The sequence below is a fragment of the Neopsephotus bourkii genome, unplaced genomic scaffold (genome assembly GCF_033783945.1).
Source record: "Neopsephotus bourkii isolate Nb327-2 ecotype Australia unplaced genomic scaffold, CSIRO-AGI_Nbou_v1 NB_1655, whole genome shotgun sequence".
Classification (NCBI taxonomy): Eukaryota; Metazoa; Chordata; class Aves; order Psittaciformes; family Psittacidae; genus Neopsephotus; species Neopsephotus bourkii.
Window position 1 is genome coordinate 1,793,268 of NW_026902129.1, and position 24,003 is coordinate 1,817,270.

General features: G+C 37.8%; 1 protein-coding gene across 3 annotated transcripts in view; it reads left to right on the forward strand.

The window, feature by feature from the left end:
* SUGCT (succinyl-CoA:glutarate-CoA transferase) overlaps positions 1-24,003 on the forward strand; it is a 309,260-nt gene that overhangs the window by 27,267 nt on the left and 257,990 nt on the right. For all 3 annotated transcript variants that reach the window (XM_061374866.1, XM_061374868.1, XM_061374867.1), the window contains 2 exons: positions 11,533-11,624; positions 17,962-18,105. In XM_061374866.1, coding sequence (XP_061230850.1) covers positions 11,533-11,624; positions 17,962-18,105 — 236 coding nt within the window. The remainder of the gene's footprint in view (positions 1-11,532; positions 11,625-17,961; positions 18,106-24,003) is intronic.

The window sequence follows — 24,003 nt, forward strand, 5'->3', positions numbered from 1 at the left end:
AAGAGTGTAATGAGAATAGGTTTGTGGGTAACAGCTCTCCCATAAGTAAAGTTCTTGTGAAGAGAATAATATGTTTGTGGTACATGGGACAAGAAATAACTTCAAATTTTGGCAAAAAATTCCAGTTAAACATTAAGAAAAGCTTTCTAATAGATGGGATGACTTCCTTGTCCAGAAGTCAAGTCCCAGTGAATGTTGCAAAGCAAGGATGAGGTATCTAGTGCTGTTGTGATCCTGTCTTGCAGTGAACCCTGACCCCTTTCCAGGAGGAGAATGAGAGGCTAAAGTTTTGTAATGTCTTGTAAAAGAGTACATCTTTCAAACTAACTTTATGGAATGGGGTGCTTACTCATATAAAACCATATTCTTTGTACAGTAAGAAGGTGTATTATATCATGTACTAGCTCAGGGTATATAGTATGTGATTGTTTGTCAATTTCTTTAATTTCTGTCAAATTTAAGTCATGATCCTAAGATATGTGGAGGTGAATTTAGTAATGAATCCTAACTTGTTTTCAATTGAAAAACCTAAATATAGTAAAATACATGGTGTGGGAGTAAAGGTACCATCTCCTCTGCTGTAAGTCAGTCTAATTCTAATATTTTTGTTGCATTTCTGAAAGCCTTTACAAAGTGATATCTCAAGATGTTTGAGTACTCTGTCCAATCAAAAGTCTGTTCACTTGTTCAGACTGAAAAACTGGTATCTTGCTATATTTTGTATTGTATTGATTTAGAAGGTGTTTCTCATCAATGAGATCTGAGTCAGAGAATATGATTAGAAGTAACTGTGTTAGGAAAATCTCCATAGAGGGGTGGGGGAAATTAAGGATGTGAAATATCACTTGTGTCCACTACAGATTTTTTGTGAAGGCCAAAATTCTTTTCACATATGACCTTTCCTAAGGAGCCAATTGGCAAAATCTGTTTAGTAGAAAAATATTCAAGTTAGGCAATACATTGAATTGGTTATTAGATTCAGCTGTTTCAAGTAACCAGATGCATTTACTTTTTACCACTTCACATATTAAATTCCTGTAAATGATCAGCAACAAATATGTTTAAATGTGCATTATAATCAGGAAATCTGTTAGTGATAAGAATATTCAAGATCACTTTCATATGTATTTCCGAGAAAAGGCTCTTTCAACTCTTCTTGATGTTCACTTAGTTTCTAATGTATTGGTAAGTTATTGCAACTTTCCACTTCCATCGGATCTGCAAGAACAGTTCATTTAAACTTCAATCTGGGATTTAAACCCTCATTAGGTTGCATAGAAGATGCATGTTGTTTGAGGACTGTAAATGTAATTCATGTTGCAGTTCATGATTTCAGAAATAGGAGGTAGGTGGGTGTGTGCTCATTCATTCAACTATTGACATACTTTGTGGATATAAACCAAAAAGAGATATTGTTAGGCTCAAAAAATGTCAGTAAAGTTATTGGGTTGGAGGGACAGCCTGGAATTTTAAGAACATATTGTATTCGGTTCCATGTAAGTTTTTCTTTGGGAATTAAACTATAGATTTGGTTTAGAAATTTTTCAGGGAATGTTTGGAAAAATCAGAAAAAAACCCATAGTGATTTTGAGTTAGATATTTTTCCAGCTTTAGCCTCTTGAGGGATTATGTATTTGATTTTAGAGGGATAGTTCAGGGTTATAGTGCACGCTTGTGTGTTTTTACACGTGGAGGTGCAACCCCTGGGTATAGTGGAGCGCTTCTTCACTGGGCATGGCTGCACAGATTTGTATGTCTGCAGAAGTATGTACAGTCACGACAAATGAAGGTCTCTTCAGGTAATACCCATTTTAGAATTAAAGTTGTCTGATTCAGATGAGAAATAAGTATGTAATTAAGTAGTTACTTGAAATTTCTGCCCTAGGATGATCATTCCATGTATATCTCACATATCCATATCCATATGTGGCCTCAGAGTTGAGACTCCTTTGAGGATGTCCTGACACTGCTCCTTGGCTATAGCATTATGAATATGCGTAGAAAACACACCTTGCCGGTGGTACTTAGTTTTACACATTTTTTCACTTCAGAAATAGCAGGATTAGTTAACATCTGTTGAACTGAGGTCTGATATCTTTGTCTGCACTCCTAGCTGACTCCCAGCATTAGCCAGGTGTTTCTCAGTAAGGTTTGCTCCTTTACCTTAGTAGTAATAGCATGGCAGAGGTGCGTTTGTGTGAAGGACTTCTAGCAGAGTAGTGAGGACACACAGGTTAGAACAGGCAGCTCACCCCTGAAATCTAGTTAGCTTCTGTGCAGGTTTTGCAACCTGGGGGATGCAATTCTGGGTGATGCCACTGCTACATTGCTACGTGTAATTGACTTCACTATTTTAAAGTTAGTCTAGAGGGCTGCAAAGGTGCTCCAAGGGCTGGAGCACCTCTCCTATAGAGAGAGGCTGGGAGAGCTGTGGTCCTTCAGCCTGGAGAAGAGAAGGCTTAGGGGAGACCTCAGAGCAGGTTCCAGTACCTGAAGAGGGTCTACAGGAAATCTGGAGAGACTTTTGACAGGGGCCTATAATGACAGGACAAGGGGAATGGATTTAACCAGATAGAGGGGAGATTGTGATTAGACATTAGGAAGAAATTCTTCCCTGTGAAGGTGCTGAGGTGCTGGCACAGGGTGCACAGAGAAGCTGTGGCTGCCCCATCCCTGGCAGTGTTCAAGGCCAGGTTGGACGGGGATTGGAGCAACCTGAGTAGTGGAAGGTGTCCCTGCCTGTTGCAGGGGGTTGGAACTGGATGAGCTTTAAGGTCCCTTCCAACCCAGACCATTCTGTGACTGTAAGATCAGCTGTATCTGTACCAAAAGCAGGTGCAAGGAGTGAGTTATTACCTTTAAGAGTATGTAGTTAGGAAGGTTTGTTCAAGCCGAAATTGGTAGTGTGTCTCAGCTTCCTTACGAGGTGGGCGAGAAGGTTTGAGTACTTAATCTATCATACAAGAGCTTAAGTTTTCAGTTGAAATTCTATTTTCAGAAAATGGTCACCATGTCGTATTTGATTTCTGAGATCATGTAGAAGAGTGCCTCCACTTACACTGGGAAACCCCTTCTGCCATGAAACTCAGAGTAACAAGTTAAACCTTAGCTGACTCGGCAAAAGAGAGTGTCAGGAGCATCTGTTAAGTAATTTCCATTTAGATTATAGAGAGAAGAGTGGCTTTCTTGTAACTTAGAATTGGCATGTTGAAAGGCTAGAAAATATGGCCCAGAAGTTTGCAGGCCTGATTCAGAGCCTGTTGAAAACCAGGCTTGTGTTGTTTGAGGTGGTCCGCAGCTGTGTCTGGGAAGACCATGTTTTCAGGGGAGTTGTGTGAGGTTGGGTACCAGATCACATGAAGATTGAATGGAACTGGACAACTGGCAGAAGCAGCTGATTGTGCCCTTCTGATCTTTCAGTATCTAACTCCTAGCAGACAGTTTTGTATTTGATTTAATGATTTTATCCTTGCCTTCTGATTTATAACACCTGATTTAGTTTAAAGTACAGAGTTATAACATCTAAATCACCATGTGTAAAATAAATGAAGTAATTGATATGTTGTACGTATTCACAATCATCAGTTGGGAAATGAAATGTATTTATCAGATCATTGGCCAGATTTTATGCCTGCTGACTAAGGTTGTGTTCTTAACTCCTTTCATCTCTTTTGACAGTTTACTCTGACTTCACCTTTTTCATATCGGTTGTGATCTCCCGTAAGCATGCTTACCCAGGAAGCTGTACTTCCTTTCCTTCTGACCAACACATGGCAAGCATTTTCCAAAAGTCATTACTCATTTTGCTAACGTATTTGGCAGCTCTGACATTGCAAAGTTTCATATAATGCGTCTGTTAGATTTTGGCTTTTGTCATCACAGAGAACTGCTTGTGTTGTTCTGCTTGTTTCATTAATCTTTATTAAGTAAAGATGTAAGCTGTCTTTAATTGAATGTTTTCTTTTGGCACCAGAACAAGTCAAAAGGTGTTTCTCATTAATTTGTTATTCAGCAGGGATAGCCATCTATCTGGATTGAATTTGTGACAATGTTTAGTTCCTATTTGTAGAAATGCCTATGTTGAACATACTTTTCTGTGTTTTGCTCAGAATATCCTACATAGGCTGAGTTTATAATGTCATTTGTCATGTGGGAATGGAGCTACAGGGAACTATTCTGTGTTGACAGCCTGTCTCTATGTTAGTTTTTCCTCTCAGTACAATGTGTTTTATATTTGGTCTTAAAAAGTTTCATCATGCTATCAAATCATGAAGAAGTTCAGAAATGGTGGCTTTTGGTTTTCTCTAGAATGTGATACAAATATTTTGGACAAAGGTCATAATGAGAAATGCTGACCTTTCTTTTTTATGACACAGAAAACCATGGTCAGACTTTCCTGTACTAGTTAATTACAGGGCCATCATTAGCTTGAAAGTGAGTTGTACTGAAGAAAGGAGAGTAGTAGTTTCAGGTGTGGCACGAATTCTTTCCTATCCCTTCCAGTTCCTGTATTTTTAGTCTTTTCTTTAAGATTTACTACTTTCTCTGTTGTTTTGTGTAAGGTAAAAACTGTGTTTGTGATCGACTATCATGGGGAAAGCATTAAATTTTGTCAAATACCAGTCAAACGTAGAAGAAGCTGAGAAATGAAGAAGCGTTTTTGTTAACCTTTGTAAAAGTCCCAAATGAATGTAAGGTGACCCACACAAAAATACTTTTGTTTTAAGGTGATTGTCCTTTGAGTGACAATATTGCAACACATTGGCCTTTTTATCCCAGATGCTTTTAGGCAGCTCCTAGCTGAAACAAATTGTTTTTATACATATTAGGAATCCTGTCATCGTATCGTCAGTAACTCCTAAGCAAGGAAGCAGGGTGTCCAAATGTGTGTTCAGTACATGGCTTGGAATAATGTAGGATCTAAAGACACATGGAACTTTGTCTGGGACAAAGTTGTTTATTTGGTTTGCCTGCTTTCTTAAAATTTATGAAGAGTGTCTGCTGTGAATGTAGCTAAAAATCCCACTGTCATCTGGCAAACATGAAATAGAGCTATATTGTAGCTGACACAGTATTATACAGCTAAACCTGGAAAGACACGTTAGTCTGTTTTTCTAACAGTTCTTTTTGGAAACAGTTTTTGCTAGATTTTTTAAATTTAGTTTGACATTTTTGAGCATCTGGCATTTGGCAGCTTTGCTAATAACACTTTTGTGCAGTCTAACAGCTTTTACTGTTATTACTTTTTTCCTAATCTCCAGCCTGACCTTTCTCACTTCATAATATTTATTTCAGTCTCTCAGAACAGAATCATTTAGGGTAGGTTCCAAAGCAAAGTATGTCTCTCTTATGTGATGAATATATTGACCATTTTAAAGTGGATAAACTAGCAGTAGTTTGTTATGACATGTTATTTTTTTTTCCCCAGACTTTTATCCCATATGATGCCTGCGGCTATTTTTCCTGCAGTATGTTCCAGAGCTCGGGTGCCATCACATGGCACTTGTACACTAAACACAGAAATGATTAGCTTCACTGTGTAGAGGTGACTTCTGCTTTTCGGACCAACTGGCCCCCTTTCATCAGAGCAGGAATGTCACACCAACCCCAGAGAAGTAGCTGAGATTTATTTCCCATTGAGGAGTGTCTTTATTTTATTATGTCTGTTTGATCCAACTTGAAAAATCTGGGGGAAATAAATACTTTCAGTCCTTCCCTTTGTCAGGAATTGTGATGTCTTAATAATGGTGCAATTTAATTGGATAATAGAATCACAAAATGGTTGGGGATGGAAGAGATGTTAAAGTTCATCCGGTTCCAAAACCCTGCCATGGGCAGGGACACCTTCTTCCACTTAGACCAGGTTGCTCCAACCTGGCCTTGAGCACTGCCAGGGATGGGCAGCCACTTCTCTAATAGCAGCAGTCTCACTCCTAGTTTTCATTGGAATGGATATATATTGCCAGTATTTATAGAAGATTTGTTTGTCCCAATTCATTTTACCACAAGAATCTTCAAACTATCGCAGTTAGTGTCTTACATAAAGTTACTTCTGTGATGTCGCCAGCTAGCAATGAGGATCTTGGTGCAATTCTAACTTCTTTTTCCCTATTCTACTCAGTGCTTGTCAGGCCACACCTGGAATACTGTGTTTGGTTTTGGTCCCTGCTGTACAGAAAACATGTGGGCAGGCTGGAGAGGCTCTAGAGAAGGGCCACAAAGATGATGCAAAGAGTGGGAAGCTGTATGAGGAAAGCCTGAGAGAGCTGGGTTTGTACAGCCAAGAGAAAAGAAGGCTCAGGAAAGACCTCATCACCATGTTCCAATATTTAAAGGGTGGCTGCAAAGAAGATAGAGACTCCCTTTTTGCAAGGAGTCCCATGGAAAAGATGAGGGGTAATGGGCATAAGTTACTCCTGGGAAGATTCAGACTGGACACAAGGAAAATTTTTCATAGTGAGAACAATCAGTCATTGGAATAAATTTCCCTGGGGAAATGGTGGATTCCCCCGAACTGAACAACTTAAGATTTGACTGGGCAGGGTGCTGAGCCCTCTAGTCTAGGTCATGCTTTGCCAAGAAAGGCTGGACCAGATGATCCTTGAGGTCCCTTGCAACCTGGTATTATGTGATTCTGTGATAAATTACTGTTTATTTTGATGTGCTTATCTTTCAATTCAGCTACATAAATGTTTTTTTAGGCACCTTGAGCCTTCTCTTGTTGCTCTGTATCAAAGATTTGGCCATCAATCAACTGGAGGCTTTTAAAGAACAGCTGTGAGCTGCATTATTCCTTATTAGCTGCCTTATTTTATGAAACTTTAGTTGGCATATCCCTCCAAATATGAAGAGAAAAAAAAATGAGGTACTAACAAAGAGATAGTGGAGGTATTAGTTAAGAATAGTCTTTCAAAATTTCCAGCTGCAAATTTATCTGTAACCACTTGGAGTGTTCTGAAAAATAGAGGATGGTTTATACAGCCAGTCCAGGCCTTTCTCTGTTCTTGTCTGAAATGATGATACAGGATTGCTGGTGGGAAACTGTGGCATTCACTTTGTAAATGCTTACCCTAAAGGCTTGTGTTTCCTTGAAGCCAATGTGTAAGTAGCCTGCACAGCTTGTTCTTTCATACTTGCATTGTATCCAGTTCATTTTTCTTGCTCACAAAAAGGTAAAGACAAAGGTACACTTTCATATGTAGAAGGTAGACTTGACTGCAGGGTCAGGACAGGAATAGGAATAGTTAGATGTGACTGTGCTGAGTAAGCAAACAGTCCTTCAGTGAACAGCTGGAGTTTGTGTTCTGGTGGTTTCAAATGCTTGCTATGCAGATTAAATAATGCTTTGGCAATGACAATTATTAGGAGGGACTTGGGAGTTCTGACTGAGGGTTATTCGGTCTTCTAGCTCAGTTTTACTGAGATACTGATTTACATATTGCAGCAGAGCAAACCAGCTCACTCTGCAACGATTTTGAGATCTAGGTTGTGGCAGGTATCTGAACACATGCTGACTTTCTAGTGCAAGATGTAGAATAGGGATTCTGGGAGTTGAATAGGGACTTAGGAGGGTGCAACTTGATTTTGATCTTTCCAGGTTCTCCTTCACATAAATCTGAAGCTTTATATGAGATTAAGCATCTGTGTTGCTCCCTCTCCATCTGAAATCAGAATCACAGAATGGTTTGGGTTGAAAGGGACCTTAAAGCTCATTCAGTTCTAACCCCTATACCCCTGGTCTGGTAGACCAGGTTGTGCCAAGCCCTGTCTGGCCTGGCCTTGAGCCCTGTCAGGGATGGGGCAGCCACGGCTTCTCTGAGCACCCTGTGCCAGCGCCTCATCGCCCTCGTAGGGAAGAATTTTTAACAAATGTCTAATCTGAATGTCCCCTCTGTCAGTTAAAACCATTCCCTTTGTCCTGTCCCTACAGGCCCTTGTAAAAAGTCCCTCTCCAGATTTCTTGTTGAATGATTTGTGATCATTCTAATTGAATGATTTTAATAATTCAAAAACCTCTCAGTTTTATTAAATTAAGTTTTAAAGTCTTGTCTCTCTTCTGAAATATATTTCCTAAAATAAAAATACTTTAACTGGACTTAAGGGACTACAATAAATTCTCTATTGCTAGAGTCATTTTAAATACTGACTGTAGCCTCTGGAGGTGAACTCTGCTAGAGGGTAGTTCAGAGCAAGAGTTGTGACCCTTTCCTTGTCTCACCTTCAGAGACCATTATGGTAAAATCTTTTCTTTCTGTATTCATCAGGGATTCTCTTTTTAGCCTTAAGTATTTTCTATTGTATAAACTTGATAAGCCACTAAATAAGTTGTACTAAAAACAAGACCTCATAGCAGCCTTCCAGTATCTGAAGGGGGGCTATAGGGATGCTGGGGAGGGACTCTTCATTAGGGACTGTAGTGATAGAACAAGGGGTAACGGGTTAAAAGTTAAACAGGGGATGTTTAGATTGGATATAAGGAGGAAATTCTTTCCTGTAAGGGTGGTGAGGCACTTGAATGGGTTGCCCAAGGAAGCTGTGAGTGCTCCATCCCTGGCAGTGTTCAAGGCCAGGCTGAACCAAGCCTTGGGTGACATGGTTTAGTGTGAGGTGTCCTCCCCATGGCAGGGGGGTTGGAACTTGATCTTAAGGTCCTTCCTAACCCTAACTATTCTATGATTCTATAAAAAAGGAACTTATATTAGGATTTAAGCATGTGTAATTTCAAATCTGTGCTGAATTCAAATGTGCGAACATGGGGTACTGGGTGAAAACCAGTGGCATTTTTATATGTGTAATAAGTTTTACATATTTTTATATATATATACACACATATATGTGTGTGTGGGTGAGATCCGTGCATTAGTCAGAAAATTTTCTGCATGTAATTTTGTGTTCTTTAAACATTTTGGGTTTCTGTTCATAGTTATTTGGAAAACATCTGCACTGGCTTGCTCCACTGACCTGTGTAGCTTACTAAAATAATGTTCAGCCTTTACTTTTTGCCTGGATAATGAGATCTTTCATTTTTAGCAATAGCTCTTTGTCACTTAACTCTTACAGTTGGATGGCTACCTCTTCTTCCAGGCATTTTATATGTCTATAGTTCTTAGAGCCGACCATTTCCATTGACATCAGATTTTGTTCCCATACTAGCTTGGCCAATTCAGAATTCAGAACAGAAGCAGTATTGTGTGTGTACTTTTTTTATCTGTTGTGACCTGTGAAAACTAATTAAACACTCCTTAGAACCTCTGGTTTTAAATAGCAAGCCACCAAATAATAACTTTTATTTTGAAACCAAGCTGTTATAATGTGCGAAAAGGACTTAAAACCCTTTATTGCTAACATACTACTAGAAAAATGCATGACTTGTTGCCTGAATATAGTGTTTGAAGGGTGGGTGTTTGTCCTTAACAGGAGGGTATTGCAAAGCATTTTATAGTTGTTCTATGTACAGAACGCTTAATTTTCACATGTTTTCTGTTTATGAAAACATTTGTGTGAGCAGACGTGTTGAGATGTCTTTTCTTTGTTAATCCTTGAGGCCAGTACATAATTTCTCACTTACTTCAATGTGCTTTTCACTAATCAATTAAAGTTGTTTTGATTTTTTCTTTTTTAATTGAGCAAGATTCTGTTTTTGAAGTGGCCCCACACATTTAAATGGTTTTAGTGCTAGTTCATTCCAATGAGATAATGTTGTATGCCTAGTCAGAGCCCTGCAGAGCAGTTTTGGGTGGATCTGCCATATTTTATTTGCTAGGGTTTAATTCTTTCTTCTGTAATGCTTGTTTTGAGGCTACAATGACAAAGTCAATGTGTTGGCTGTAGTATTGTCATGTTTTCTGTGACATGGAGTGTAGAAGTTGAGTTCCCCTCAGCTTTGCTCAATGTGGATCTAACCCATTTGTAAAAACATCAGGTAATTAAAATAGTTTGTGATCTAATGGGGAAGTTGGTATGGCTAGTGGATAGCATTTTGCTTCATGCTATTTACTAAATGTTGGAGTAACAAAGAGCTTTAACTTCATTTTGAAGCAACTGTTGTTCTTTTGCACTGTTCACTACAAGTCGTTTATGGATTTTATACAAACAGCATTGATCCAACTGGAGGAAGTGTGGGAGATTACGCCAATGAGTAATGTTTTCTAATTGTGATCTGTAATCAAGAAACCCAGTGTTTAGACTGTCACGTCTACCAAACAGACTGTCTGTATATAGAGAAGATTATTGCGGGTGAATAATTAAAAGGAATTTAGGAGATCCAGGAAGTTTTATCTTGCAGTGGATGTTGATATATATTTGTTTTGATACTGTCCCCACAGCTAAGAGTAATACAGAAACATTACCTTAAAAGTGCCATCCAAACTAGGCATCTTGTCTGTGACAAGTATCTCCTGTTTGCTCCTGGAAGTAGAGGATTTCTGCTAGAGATAACTGACAAGGGAAAAGAAAGCCTGAGAATAGTTTTAAAACTTGGTACGTCTTTGAGGAGAGACCCTTAAATCTGATTCTTAAGGGTTCTGATGGTTTCTATTAGTTTTAATAGTAGCAGTCAAACATGTTGCTTCTTCCATGTTGGCTTCTCCCCTCTGTGTTGGTCGCTGGTTCCACAGAAGAAAACCAGACTTGGCTCTTTGATCACTTAAGGTCATTACATTGTACAGGCCTCTTACATTAACTGCGTCTAATTTCAGCCTTAAATTATGAAGTTATACTGTAATTGATGGGCAGTAATCCCTGGCAGGGGAATAGAATTGATACGTGGTACTGTAACCTCTTCAGTTGATCCTGTAAGACCTCCTCAACTGGAAGATTTAGAAGAACATGATGAGTCAAACTAGAGAAAAGGAAGAGAACATCCTTCTGCCTACAGCTGTTAATTTTGTAGCTGAATAAAACTGCATTTAGTTTTCTCTATTCTGCATTTCATTGCCTCTAACTCATGGGAAACAGATTGTGTGTACTTGCGAAAGGGCCAGCCCTGCCCTCTGTTGTAAACAGTATTTTATTTTGAAGTTAGCTCTGTTTAGATGTGCAATAAAATAAAAAAAGTAAGGTGGGGAGGGGAAATACATGTGTCAACCATAGGGTCATGATTTTAGTAGCGCTTGTGGAATTCAAGATATCCTTATGGCAGTGTGGAGATATAATACAGACAACATGGCTCTGTTGAACAGCAGGTGAAGGCCAGTAAAGATGCTGTAGAGTCTCTTAAATGACATCTGAATTCCTCTTCAGCTGACCCAGCAAATTACAAAAGGAATTCTGTCTAAAGTGAATGAAACATAGCAAGGCCAGGAACCTATCAAGCACATCCTCAACCCTCACAGCATAAATCCAACTGTTTACTCTTAAAAATGTGCAGGAATAAATAGAATACAATAGCATTAATTGATTGTACAATCTGATAACTCTGAACAAAAGCTGATGGAGAATGCTAGTTAGTTCTTTTTTGTACTAAAATAGTAATACGTGTTTATGTTGTACTTGTCCATGATTAAATTACTAATTATTGTCTTCCTCGTTTAGGTTATGGTCAGACTGGTCCAATGGTTCAGAGAGGTGGATATGACTCCATTGCAGCTGGTGTTTCTGGTCTCATGCATATCACAGGGCATGAGGTATGGTGCTCAACTCACACATTTAATAAAGTCTTTGTGCCGTATACTAAAACTTGATGCTGCTTGGAGCAAGTTAGCTTATGCTAACACATCTGTTATACCCTTCAAAGCCCAACAAGAGGTCTTCTCTCTTGGAATCTGAGAAATTTACAGTACTTATGTCCAGCTGTCTCACTCCAGGCTTGCAAAGCCAATGCCTGAGAAACAGAAAAGGGAAGAAAAATGGTATCCTAAATACCCAGAGAATAAATTGTGAATTTATGTTAGTCTGTTAGTGGCCACTTGTAGTCACTTCAAGAGCTGTAATAGACACATTGTTGACACCTGAATGGTGGAACTGTGCATATGCATGGGAAGTCTCATCTGTGCTTTGATACTGATATTTCCTCTTTAAAGAGGGAATTGTGAAGCCACCCAAGTAACTCTGACAAACTGTCTTTTCACCCATCCTGCCTGAAAATAAGTCGAGAGATGCCATTAGTGGTTCAGGAAAAGCTTTATTTGCTGTTCTTCCCACTAATATCCAAGATCTTTGGTAGTTGCAGTAGTGCAGGAAGCATTAGAGCTGTTTTAGTATCTGGATTCCAGGCATACATAAAATGTGTGTCTTCACCTCAGAAAAATGCTGGTCAAATAGGCGTTTACTTAAGCTGTCTTGAATCACCTACAGATGGAGGGAATGTTGTCTCCAAATATCTGTCTCAAGTGAGGTAGTGTTACAAGTCTGTTCCATGCAGCATAAACATTATCTAGTCTTCTGTTGAGGTGCTTCTGATACTCTGGAAGCTGTGGTGCAGATCTTTAGAGTATGATGCTTGCCTGCCCTAGAAAAACAAAGAGTTCATCAAGTTTCTGTACTTAGTGTCAGATATTCATGTTTAACTAGGTTGTTGAAAGCTAACCACACATGCTCTGGACGTAACCACTGCAGAATCTATATTCTGCCAATAGATTTGTTTTCTGCTGAGAACCATGACAAACATCACAACTCTGTGCTTGTGGCAGTTATTGTTACCAGAGTCTATTAAAAACCCCCACCAAAATAACAAAGAAAAGTCAAGCATTGTTTGACTGAGTAAGCTGAAACATCTTCTGCCTTGTGTCCTAAGACCCTAAGACTGCCTGCCTGTTGCTGCCATGGTAATGATACATACTCATAGGATATGACATCTTAGAACATGAGATGATGTCAAGCTGAGTGCAGGCTTTACAGGTACTTCTCTTCAAATGTATAAAGCAGTGACTGATCACAGTAATTGTAATGTTAGTAGTATTTACTTTCTGACCTTGGTGTCTGTAGAGTGAAGGCTAGTACTTCCAATACAATGCCAGAAACTTCAGGCACACTTCAAAATATGCCAAACAAAATTAAGTGGAAGTGTAGACTGTTGAGAAAGAGGTAAATGTTGTTAGTACCAGTTGAATAAAGGAAAGCATGTTGAAAAAAAATTAAAACAGGACCCTTGCAAAGCTTTACAGTGGTATGGCAATGACAGAAAATACTAGTGTTTCACTGAATAACTGCATTTAAGTTGTATTATGAGAGTAATAGTCCTTAGTGGCCATTATGAAGATGAATTTTATTAGAAGATTGTGTTAACATCTACAGTGGAAATCCAGATGTTCGCATCACCTCACCAGGACTTGAGGCAATGTAATCATAGGAATCATTTAATCATTGTTAGCAACAGTTCTGTGTATTCACTGGGGGCTTTTAATAATTCATTCAAACTTAGTCATTCTTTTGTATGATTAAAATAAATATGCTAAGACTTGCTTCTTTTTTTTTTTCTCTTTATTTGAAGTTGGTCATACAGTATTTCATCAGTTCCTCCAAATCATTTTCTGATGTACAGAGGGACAGTTTTGTTTCAAAGGCCAAGTAATTTAAAATTCCGTGACTCCAAAGAAGCAAATGTGCCTTCTGTTACTGTGGTGAAAATATACTTGAGTGGCTTCAAAAATCATATTGTGTGCTTGTTTGAAAGTTATTTTAAAATAATTATTAATAGTAAAATATTCCATGTTCTACATTTATGTTCATGTGACTGGGATGTGTTTAAAATTCCATAAAAGTAGCTCTGAGAAAAGCAGATAACCTTGTTTTAGCATGTAGAGAAGTGGCTAAAGAAGAAAAAAATTATCTTACTTACTTTTACATGCTGTTTTTCTTTACTAAACCTTGAATTATTTGCTGATTAGATAAGATGGAATTCATATGCTGAAAGTAACATCATTTGAAGCATATAAGACAGGTTGAGAGAGTTGGGCTTGTTCAGCTTGGAGAAGTCTCCAGGGATACGTTATAGCAGCCTTCCAGTACATAAAGGGTATCTACCAGAAATCTGGAGAGAGACTTTTTATAAGGGCATGTAGGGATAAGAGAAGGGGGAGTGGCTTTAAACTGACAGAGGGGAGGTTTAGCTTAGATAGTAGGAAGAAATTCTTTAGTTGGATGGTGGTGTGGCACAGGGTGCCCGGAGAAGCTGTGGTTACCTCATCCCTGGCAGTGTTCAAGGCCAGGTTGGACACAGGGGCTTGGAGCAACCTGCTCTAGAGGAAGGTGTCCCTGCCCGTGGCATGGGGCTGGAACTGGCTGAGCTTTAAGGTCCCTTCTAACAGAAACCAGCCTGGGATTCTGTGATATTTTAGTAGGGTGGTTTTTTTTTCCTCTAAAATAAAATTGCGAATACCAATCTTACGAATGGGGGGAAAAAAGCTATAACAAATCATGCTGGTTTTGTGTTGTATTGCAACAGCTATAGTTATCCAGCATAACTTCAGTGTAACAGTGCTCTGTGGAATCTTCAGTAAAGAAGACATTGAATGTGCTTGCAGAAGGGTCTTAGAGGTATCAGCTGATGCGGTAAAGAAACCTGTAATGAATTCAACCAGCAACAGCAAAACACCTAAATACATCAGTGAGGTGCTTAGTTTTGAGGTATACATATTTGCAGCTCCTCACAAAGCATTTTAATAATAAGATACTGAAATTATGTCCTGTATTTGACACTTTAAAACTGGGTAAAACTAATAGGAATATATTTTCCATCTTAGCTTAGAGAAATTTGATGTAAATTTCAGTTTGTTCCAACCATCTAGCTGCTGATTTAATGTCTTGGGAAGTAGTTTACTGTTTCAGATCATGTAACTTTATTGGGTACTGAAGCCACTCTTCCAGTCAGTGATGTCTTAATATTAAACCATTAAATCAATATATTACCAACAGAAGATTGGAGCAAAACTTCAACCTTCATTAAGTCTGTCACATATGTAACATTCATTTTCTTCAGTAGCTTATTTCATGTAACACTAATTTTTGAAGCGGTTAAGAGACCACAGTAGAATAGGGCAGAATTTTCTGACTAAAATGTGTGTATTTTATCCAAAGTATCTTCTTATTAAAGTGATAAATTTAGTGTAATACAAGCGCAGAGTGCACGAAAGAGATAATATCACATTTGGCACACAGTGTAAGTCTCTTTAAAGGAAAACAAGGTCATATGCTTTATACATCTGATTTTTAAGTTCTGAATGAGGATTCCTGCATGAAGAAATTCTGAATAGCTTGCCTTTTTTATCCCTTTTTGCTAGGCAATAGTTGCTACTGAAATGACGATGTTGATTACCTTGAAATGCTTCCGAGCAGAGCTCTGAACCATAAAATCAAGCTACAGCTTCTGCAGTATTGCAGAATAGGCACAAACAACTGCATTTGTGCTAGTGTGGTTTTTTGCTGGTTTTATAAAAACAGAGACATGCAGCGCACAGTAGAATGCAATCTTTAAACCATGTTTTTCTGTGTAGAAACCTGCATAGAACTGAAACTCTTACCCTGTACTTGATTACCTCTGTATTGGAAGTGTAGGGCACCTGTGTAACTTGAAGTTCCAAAGTGTTTATTGAACATTTGCATTTGTGGGAGATCTGTTTTGTGTAAATGTGTACCACAAACCCATTTTGACTGAAAGTGGTTGTTTTAGGCCACGTTCAGTGTTTCTTTACATAAATTAAAACATGCTAAAAAGATGAAGTTTATGTCGATGACGCTTTTATTGTCTTGGATGACATAATTTATAGATATTTCCTGCTTAAAAACTACATTCCAATTTTATATTTGATGAACTGAAAGCTTTTTCTTAATATATTCAGATACATCAGTGCCAGATGAATATCCCTTTGAAAATTTCTATGACTCATTGAGGCAATAGCTTGTAATCAATTAAATAAAACCCAATTTGGATACAAATCCTCTTCCATTTCCAAGTGGATTATTACAGGCAGTTTTTGGTAGAGTATCTCTATAGTGGTGCATTCTTGCTTGCTAAAGAAACATCTTTCTTTTACTGAACATGAGACAGCAAGACATGAATGGGTTCTACAATACCAGAGGGGCCATTCTTCAGCTTAAAACCAAACCAACTGCAACAAAAAGCACACACGGCATATAGCTCATTGCTGTTATAAAAATATAGCCATTGCTGGTTCATATTAGCTTCAGCAGCTATTTCCCATCTGTAAGGACTACTGGAGTTAGAATGGTTTTATTAAGGATGTCATTTCAGAACAATTTTCATTTTTAATGGATAATTTTTATATTACTAATGTAATTTGGGGAAGAAAAATTGTGTCAGTGGGTAAAAAAATAAACACAAAAATACTTGGGAAAGGAAGCTTCCAAGATGTGGAAGTTGTGGCTATCTCTGGGCCAGAATGTGCTGACAAATTGTAAGGAATTTGGCAAATAGCAAAAAATAGGAATAAAAGTGTAAACTGGTGGTAAGCTTGAGCAATAGCAAAACACAGAGATGAGAAAAAAAGGGTCTGCTCTACCCAAGTGTATCTTCATGTTTTCAAATGAACAAAGGGCAGGTCCTGGTGCTGTCCCTGCTTGGGGTTCAGCACAGCCCTTGAGCCTGGATGGCAGCTTTGATTGCTTAAAGCGCTTTCTCTCTGACTAGGGCTACATCTTATCCTTCTCCCAGAACATTAATACCACTTTTGTCTGGCAGGGACGGTAGCGGTATTTATTACTGATAAAACAATGAATGAAAGCTACTGTATCAATCTTTACTTTGCTCAGGGAACTAGGATAACATTAACTACACAAAAGTACTGTGATGCTGTGAAAAGCGCTTTCTAAAGGAAGGTTATTTCTATGTCTGTGTAGATTTATCCTTCATATAAAGCAGCTTCATATCCCTTGTTCTGCAGGATAGAGATTAAAACCGGAATGAATCCATTTCACACTACTTAGAGTTGTGCATCCTGTCACAGACTGGTTTATGGCACAGGTGGACATTATAGGATGATAAAAGAGTGACAAATGGCAGCTACTCATGGATGTTGTTAGAAAGACCAAAAAGGAGTATGGACTGCTGTGGAATTACGGGTTGCAGAGTGTGAACATAACTCTCTTGCAAGCTTAATGTATGATTCTATATAGCAGTATAGATACGACTACTTAAAGGCAGAATCTGAGCATCTGACCTCAGACTTTTCTGAGTGGGAAATGGGAGAACATCTCAGAAGAAGCAGTTTTCCTATGTAGAAGCCTAATTTGACTAGAATTAGTTCCTTTTGCCATTGATTTCAGAAGGGCTATATTTTGTGCCCTTTAATTAGCCAAGTTCTGAAATACACGATGTAAAATGAAAATTTGTCCCTTGGTGCCAGAAAAGAGGATGACCTGCTGAAAAAATTTATCTGAACCAACAACTTTCCAGTGATTATTGGTCAGGAGGTCAAGAATTTGTGTGCATTTGTGTATGTAATGTGTACATGGGTAAACAAAACAAAGCTGGTTGGAGGGAAGGAGGTGGCAGAAGAGGAGGGAGAAAAAGAGTGAGAAGAGCAAAGCAATATGGCTCTTCCTTTCAAACACACATGAACTGGGTCAGCATACTGTGGAAGTCTTTTAGACCTTTGGCTTCTAGGCATAATGAAGTTAAGTTTTCACTGGATTCTCTTGTCTCTAACAGTATCTTTTTTTTTTGCATTGGTGAGTAGAAGCATTATGTTATTAGGGCCAAAAATAGCATAATAAATCATTCACAACTTGCATTCTGCAGCATCACGAAGTTGCTAGTATTGTGTAGATACTGTAAGAATATCTGGTTTTCAGTGGTAGTTTTTATACTTCAGTTCACTCAAGGATGCTCTCATTTCAGTTTGGCATGACAAAACATGTAAACGCTTTTTTCACGAGTCTGGTGTTAAATGTACTATATCAGTAATAATTTGCCTGTGTTTTCTCACCTCCCTCCCTCCCCCCCCCTTTTTTTTTTGTTTATTGTTTGTCTTACTTTGTTTTGGGGTGTTTTCTTCTCTTCTTTAGGATGGTGAGCCAGTTAGAGCAGGAGTAGCCATGACTGATCTTGCTACTGGGTTGTATACCTATGGAGCAATTATGGCTGGTTTACTTCAGAGGTATAAGACGGGGAAAGGACTGCACATTGACTGCAATCTCTTGTCGTCTCAGGTATGGGTTTTAAACATTGCTTTTAGTTGTGTAGATGTTTGAACCTAATAATACTATTTTGACATAAATTAATGCAGATCAGTTAGTACAACTGATGACAACAGTAATGCTGTTAGTGACAGTTTCCTTAGTCTGCCACTCTAGTAAGTGACCATTTTATATAATGTGGTTATAGTTACTACTACATTAACTTCGGGTTTTAGTTTTCACAAAGGACCTCCATGTTCTTTGAAAATATGGGTTAATTGAATTTTATAGCATCCCTGAGATTATAAGTAACAGCTGTAATAGTTTGAGATAGACAAGCATAAATGATGAAACCACTGTAGGAAGGGAGGCTGTGGCACTGGGTAATAATACTACCAGAGTGACTGAATGACTTGTGCAAAATCACCGTGAGTAATCAATTATCTCCCAAGTGTCAAAGTGATATAATCCAGGAGGTCTGCCTTTTGCCTCTGGGAGTTCAAGTGTAAAGCAAGCTTGAAGTTGCAGTGTTTTCTCTAGGCACGTTAAAGACAAATCTCATCAAATTGTAAAGACAAAAGATGGTTTGATCATGGAAGGTATACCATATACCACAAATAAGGAAAACTAAATTATCCTTGAACATTTAAGCACCATTGGTGCAATGATTTATCATTCAGAAAAAGAAAGTGATGTTTATATGAGCTGCGTATGACTGGATGATGGTTTATCTGGCTTATTTAGGTACCTGCTCATAGCAACTGTGTATATCATGCATGGGAATTTTTGGTTCCATTTTAAAATATGCATCAAAACTGTATGCAGTACTCATCAAAGGTATTACAGTGCTCCATTATTTTATTCTTTATTCAGTTGTATTTTTCTTTACATTATACCTGAGTTCATTTGGGAGATAGTGTGTGATATGTGAGTACATGTTGACAGGGTGCCTGTTGTGCAGGAAGTTGGCTCCGGTGTGAGCAGGAGGTTGGAAAAGATGACCTCTAAAGATCCCTTCCATCTCTGTCGTTGTATGATAAGAACGATTCAGACTAATGCTTGAGGTTGCTCTTGTTTTAATACCTACTGCTCTTTAAATACCTGAAATCAGAGTGGGGAAGGAGGGGAAGTTCTTGTTTAAATCAACAAAGATTTTTTACTTTGTTTCAGAAATGTTTGCAAGGACTGAACTCTTCATCATACTTACGTGTATTTGTAAATTCTGTGTCTGGATTTGAAAAAATGTAATAAGCAGTTTAGAAAACTATTTTAGATGTATGTTAAGCTCTTACTGAATGTCTTGTATATATATGGAAATTTGGTTTTTTTTTTGTTTGTTTAATGGATCATAGGATCATAAAAGGATACTTCTTGATCCTTTTAATTTCTGATTTTACTAAAGGGACAAGGGACTTCCAGTAATTTCTGTTAATTTCGAGAGTAATTCTGTTATTTTTGATTCATTATTCCATTACTTTTTGGACTTATTTTTTTAGTGGAACCTTCTTGATTATTACTTGATATTTATTGAATGCTGAAAGTAGGAAGAGTTTAAGTTAGGTGGTGGGGTAACTCTTATTCCACCTTACTTTGTCACCATCTTTTTCCTTGGGTAGGATAGATCTGGCTAGGCACAGAAGTGTTCTCATACTGCATAATTTCCATCATTATCTTTTAGGGCTCTCACTGACATAGAAAAGGAAGGGAATGAGAACCTGGATAAGTGTTAGTGAATGAAGCAGACAGGTGATTTGACTTCTGTGTGCTTACCTGAAGCAGTACTAAATTGTGAAGGGACAGTTTAGTGATTTCTTTTTTTCCTTGTAAACATTAAGTCATTTCATGTTTGTTATCAAATTATGGTTACCTAAAACTTATTAAGCAGCATTTCCATACATGCACATTCTTATTGCAAGATAAGGTTTTATTTATTTCAGTGTTGGCTAAATTAAACTGAAATAAGTTGGTATTTTGGAATAGAGTGTGGGTATAAGCTTTCATTCAGAAATCAGCTATTTTCTTTTAGATAACCCTTTTGCTTCAGTCCAAATTAACTTTAGGTTGTTGGCCCAACGCGGTAATGAGAACAACTATTAAATTGGAAGGAAAGATTTACAGATGAGGTGCTGGGGTACCAAAAATAAACCCGTGTGATCAATCCCATTTAAAAAATGTGTTAAAATGAAGAAGAAAATAACTGAGGGCTGAGTCTCTCTGAGAACATTTTGCTTTCCCGGTTTGTTTTCTTTCTTTTTGCAAAACTGGCTGTTACTTGTCAGTCTTTAAGGGCAAGTGTACTATCTAAATGTAAAAATGAATGTAAGGAGAAAATTGCTCTTGCAGTACTGCTGCTGGTAATGTTTTTCTTAAAGGAAAGATAGATGATTACTGTGATACGATCAGGCTCCTGAAAGATCTGTGCTTTCAAAGGGATTATGGTTTTACATACCAAGCTGAGATATCTAAAGCTAGCTCTTCCTCATGTGATTAATGTTTAAAAAGAATTGCCTTCTGAAGTCTCTCACGGGTGCTGCCAATGCGATGAGGACCCTAATGTTGTAGATTTTTAGTTTGTTAGGTTCTTACTGCAGCTGATTAATGGTGGGATCTGAGGTCAAATGCATCATGGTAACTTTTCCTTCAGTGTGAGTTTCACTGGAATATAGTAATTTTTAATGAGAAAGGAATCTTTCTTTCTGCTTGTAAAACAAAAGCACTACTGAAACATCCTCCTTAGAGAAGTGTTACAACAGCAGGGACCTGGATGAAACTTCTGTCAGTATTTCATGTGCTAATATAGCAGCATGCTTGACCTTTAGTCCATCCCTTCATCTAAACTGAGAAGTATGACATATGTCTTCATTGGGCAGTGTTGATCATAGAATCACTTTGTTTCAAAAAGGAAACTCAGGGGTTAAAACACTTAAATCCCTGAAAACAGCTTGTTTTATTTTACAGCACGTCCATGCCCATCTACATCTGTGCTGTCATTTTTCTGTATGCCATGTAGAACTGCACCAGGATTTGAGATTTATTCTTTTTCAGGGCTGGAAGATGGTTCTGATATTAATTGCCCGCACAGATAGGCTAATGACAAAGAGCATTGAACTGAATTCTACTGCCTACAAAAATGATCTGAAGCTTTTTAAAGAAACATCCCACGGACTGACAAGTTTGTGTAGTATTTAACTGGTCTGTGCAGAACCAAATGTGCTCTAAAGAAATGTTATTTGTACAATAGCTTAAAAAGACAGCTTTCTTTCAAATTCTGTATATCAAACACATTTGCCCTATAGCTTTATAGCAGCTCATTATTACCAAAGAGGCTTTTTTCCCCACAACAAAATAGAATTCTAGGGTTTTACTGACAAGAGAGATATGGTGACCGCTAGGATGTGGTTTTGCAGTGAGTACTAACTTTCTATATCTCTCATCTATAAACTTTTAACCCATGTCATACAACTCCTTTGAAATTTTTGACTTGTAGATGATTTACAGTTGCCAGCTCCAGACCTTTCAGCATCTAAATAGTGTCCTTTAGATGATGCTAGTAAATAAGAAGGAAGTGGGTTTTGGATTTGGTTCCAATTATGCAATTGTGCCTTTTCTTCTGTTGTGGCTTAAAAAAAAAAATCTCTTGGAAGTTTTAATATCCTTCCTGTATTTAATTACAACCAGGCTCCGACAAATACTGTAATAAGCTGGTTTCTCTTGGATTGAAAATCTGCGAGAAGTATTTTACATTTTACATTTCTGTAATTTTGGAGTTTATTTTTTTTTTCCCCAGATTCCACAGACAGGATAATGTGGTTAATATTGTTTGTATTATATGATTGTTCATCAGACATTTCTCTGCTTCTCGTTAATATGCTGTAGTTTGTATTTGCCATAGTGAGCGCTTCATCTCCTCAAAAATTTGAAGTGACCCTAGAAAAACTGAGCAAAGTGGTATAAATCATTTTCTATATTCCATCTGTGTGCTTTAGTTTTTACTTAGTTTTCTGAGATGATGGTGAGGTTTAGAAGCTATTAGGTTTTATTTCTGCACCACTTTTCCTCAAGATGATTGTCTTTAAGGCTTATCTATTTAAGGTGCTTTTAATGCTCTCTCTTCAGGGCTTTTATAACATATCTTTTAGACTGGTAACACTTACAAGCTGCTTGTAGGATATAAATGCATCACAGGGTTCTTGAGCAGCAAGTTCTATGAGAAATACCGATCTTGGAACTAAAATACTGTTCGGGTGTCTTGACTGCATCTTGTTGCTTCTCTGCTTGCCTAACTGAGAGTTGCGAGTAGACTGACAGCAGAAAGAAGATCTGCTTTATTTAGAGGTCATTGCTGCTGGTGATTTTGGAGGCCAGCTAGGAGGACTCTTACACAGTTGTTTTGCGTATGGTTTGAATAAGTGTTTCCTTTTTACAAGCTTATAAAGCATCGTCTTTGCAAAACACTATTCTTAATCTCTGTTATGATAAATAATTGTGTATGCACTGTATGGAGCCATTGTCTTCTTCACTGCACAGCTCTGATATGGAAAGATAATAAAATCTGAATCAATGTGAACATTTCTTTAAATATGTGCTGTGCATTAAACGCTCTTCTTGGCTACTATTCTTGATATTTTCCACTGAGGACATCAGTATAACTAAGAACAGAACTTATCCCTCAGGGTTTAAAGTAGCTAGCATTTTATTGAATAGACCAGAAGACCATACTACCATGACAGTAACTCAATTTAATATTAGCCTCTGTGGAATGTGTGTTGTGATTTCTAATGATTAGTTATGCAAAAAGTCGTTGGTAGATCATACTCCAACTGGATCTTGGATTTATTTAGTGGCTTTCTTTGCTCTGTAAACAGAAGACATACCCAGAGAGCTGTGATCTGACAGTAAATTCTATGTCTTTTTGTCTTTGCTGCTATTGTTCCTTTGGTAATGAAACTAATCCTGAATGTGTTAGCTTCATTTTCCCGTGTCAAGCTACTACCTCTGTCATCAATTACAGAAAGGCTACGAAGGAGATAGAAATGTGTGCCCCTTTAATACACAGAAAAAATAGAAAATGGCTATCTGGAATGGGTAAGAGAGTTTGAAGACAAAGGAAGACATTTCCTTTAATGAGTTTATTATTTAGATGACCTTTGAATAAGGGTGTAATTCTGGAAATGGAATCAAGATGTTTGTTATAGTTTTATTACCAACAGATCATATTTCGGAATCATGCTAAGTATTGAGAGAAAAAGGATAACCAGAGTAGTTCGAAAGAAACAGGAATAAGTTTAACCAACTGGCAGCAGAAAAAGCACTTTTAGTGTACCCCAGAAGCTCACCTCTCTCTCCAAATTCATAGAAACCTTCAGTAGTAATTCAGTAAATTGATCAAATTTGGACAGGACCTTTGAACACCTTGTGCGCTACTTATTTATGTAAATAGCATGGAAAACGGCTGTAACTTGATGGAAGAGGTTTCAAGTTTATGTCATGGAAAGTTTTAAGTTGGGAAAACAATTGATTTCTATGTGCTGTTGAACCTCTGGAAATCTAGTAAATGTTATTAACAACTATGTTGTTTTGGGGTATACTGATGGAATGCTAGCTAACATGTCAACACTGCTTGGTTTGATTGCTTCAGAGCCCTGATGGAAATTCTCTGTAGATTATAATCCATAAAAACTGTGAATTAAAGAATAATGCTGAAATGAATTTATGAGTTCTTTTTGGTCTGATGGAGCTCCGCTGCTATGACTGTGTTTCTCCATGTTTGTATTATTAGCACTGTATTGTTTCTGGCTCATCAGTTAAATGACAGACCCTTAGGAGTAGTAGCATATTGTTAGGCCAGAGGTCATAATTCATTAGGTATGTATTATAGTGAAAGCTATAAAAAAGACTGTTCAGAATCTTGTTTATGACTTCAAAACCAGA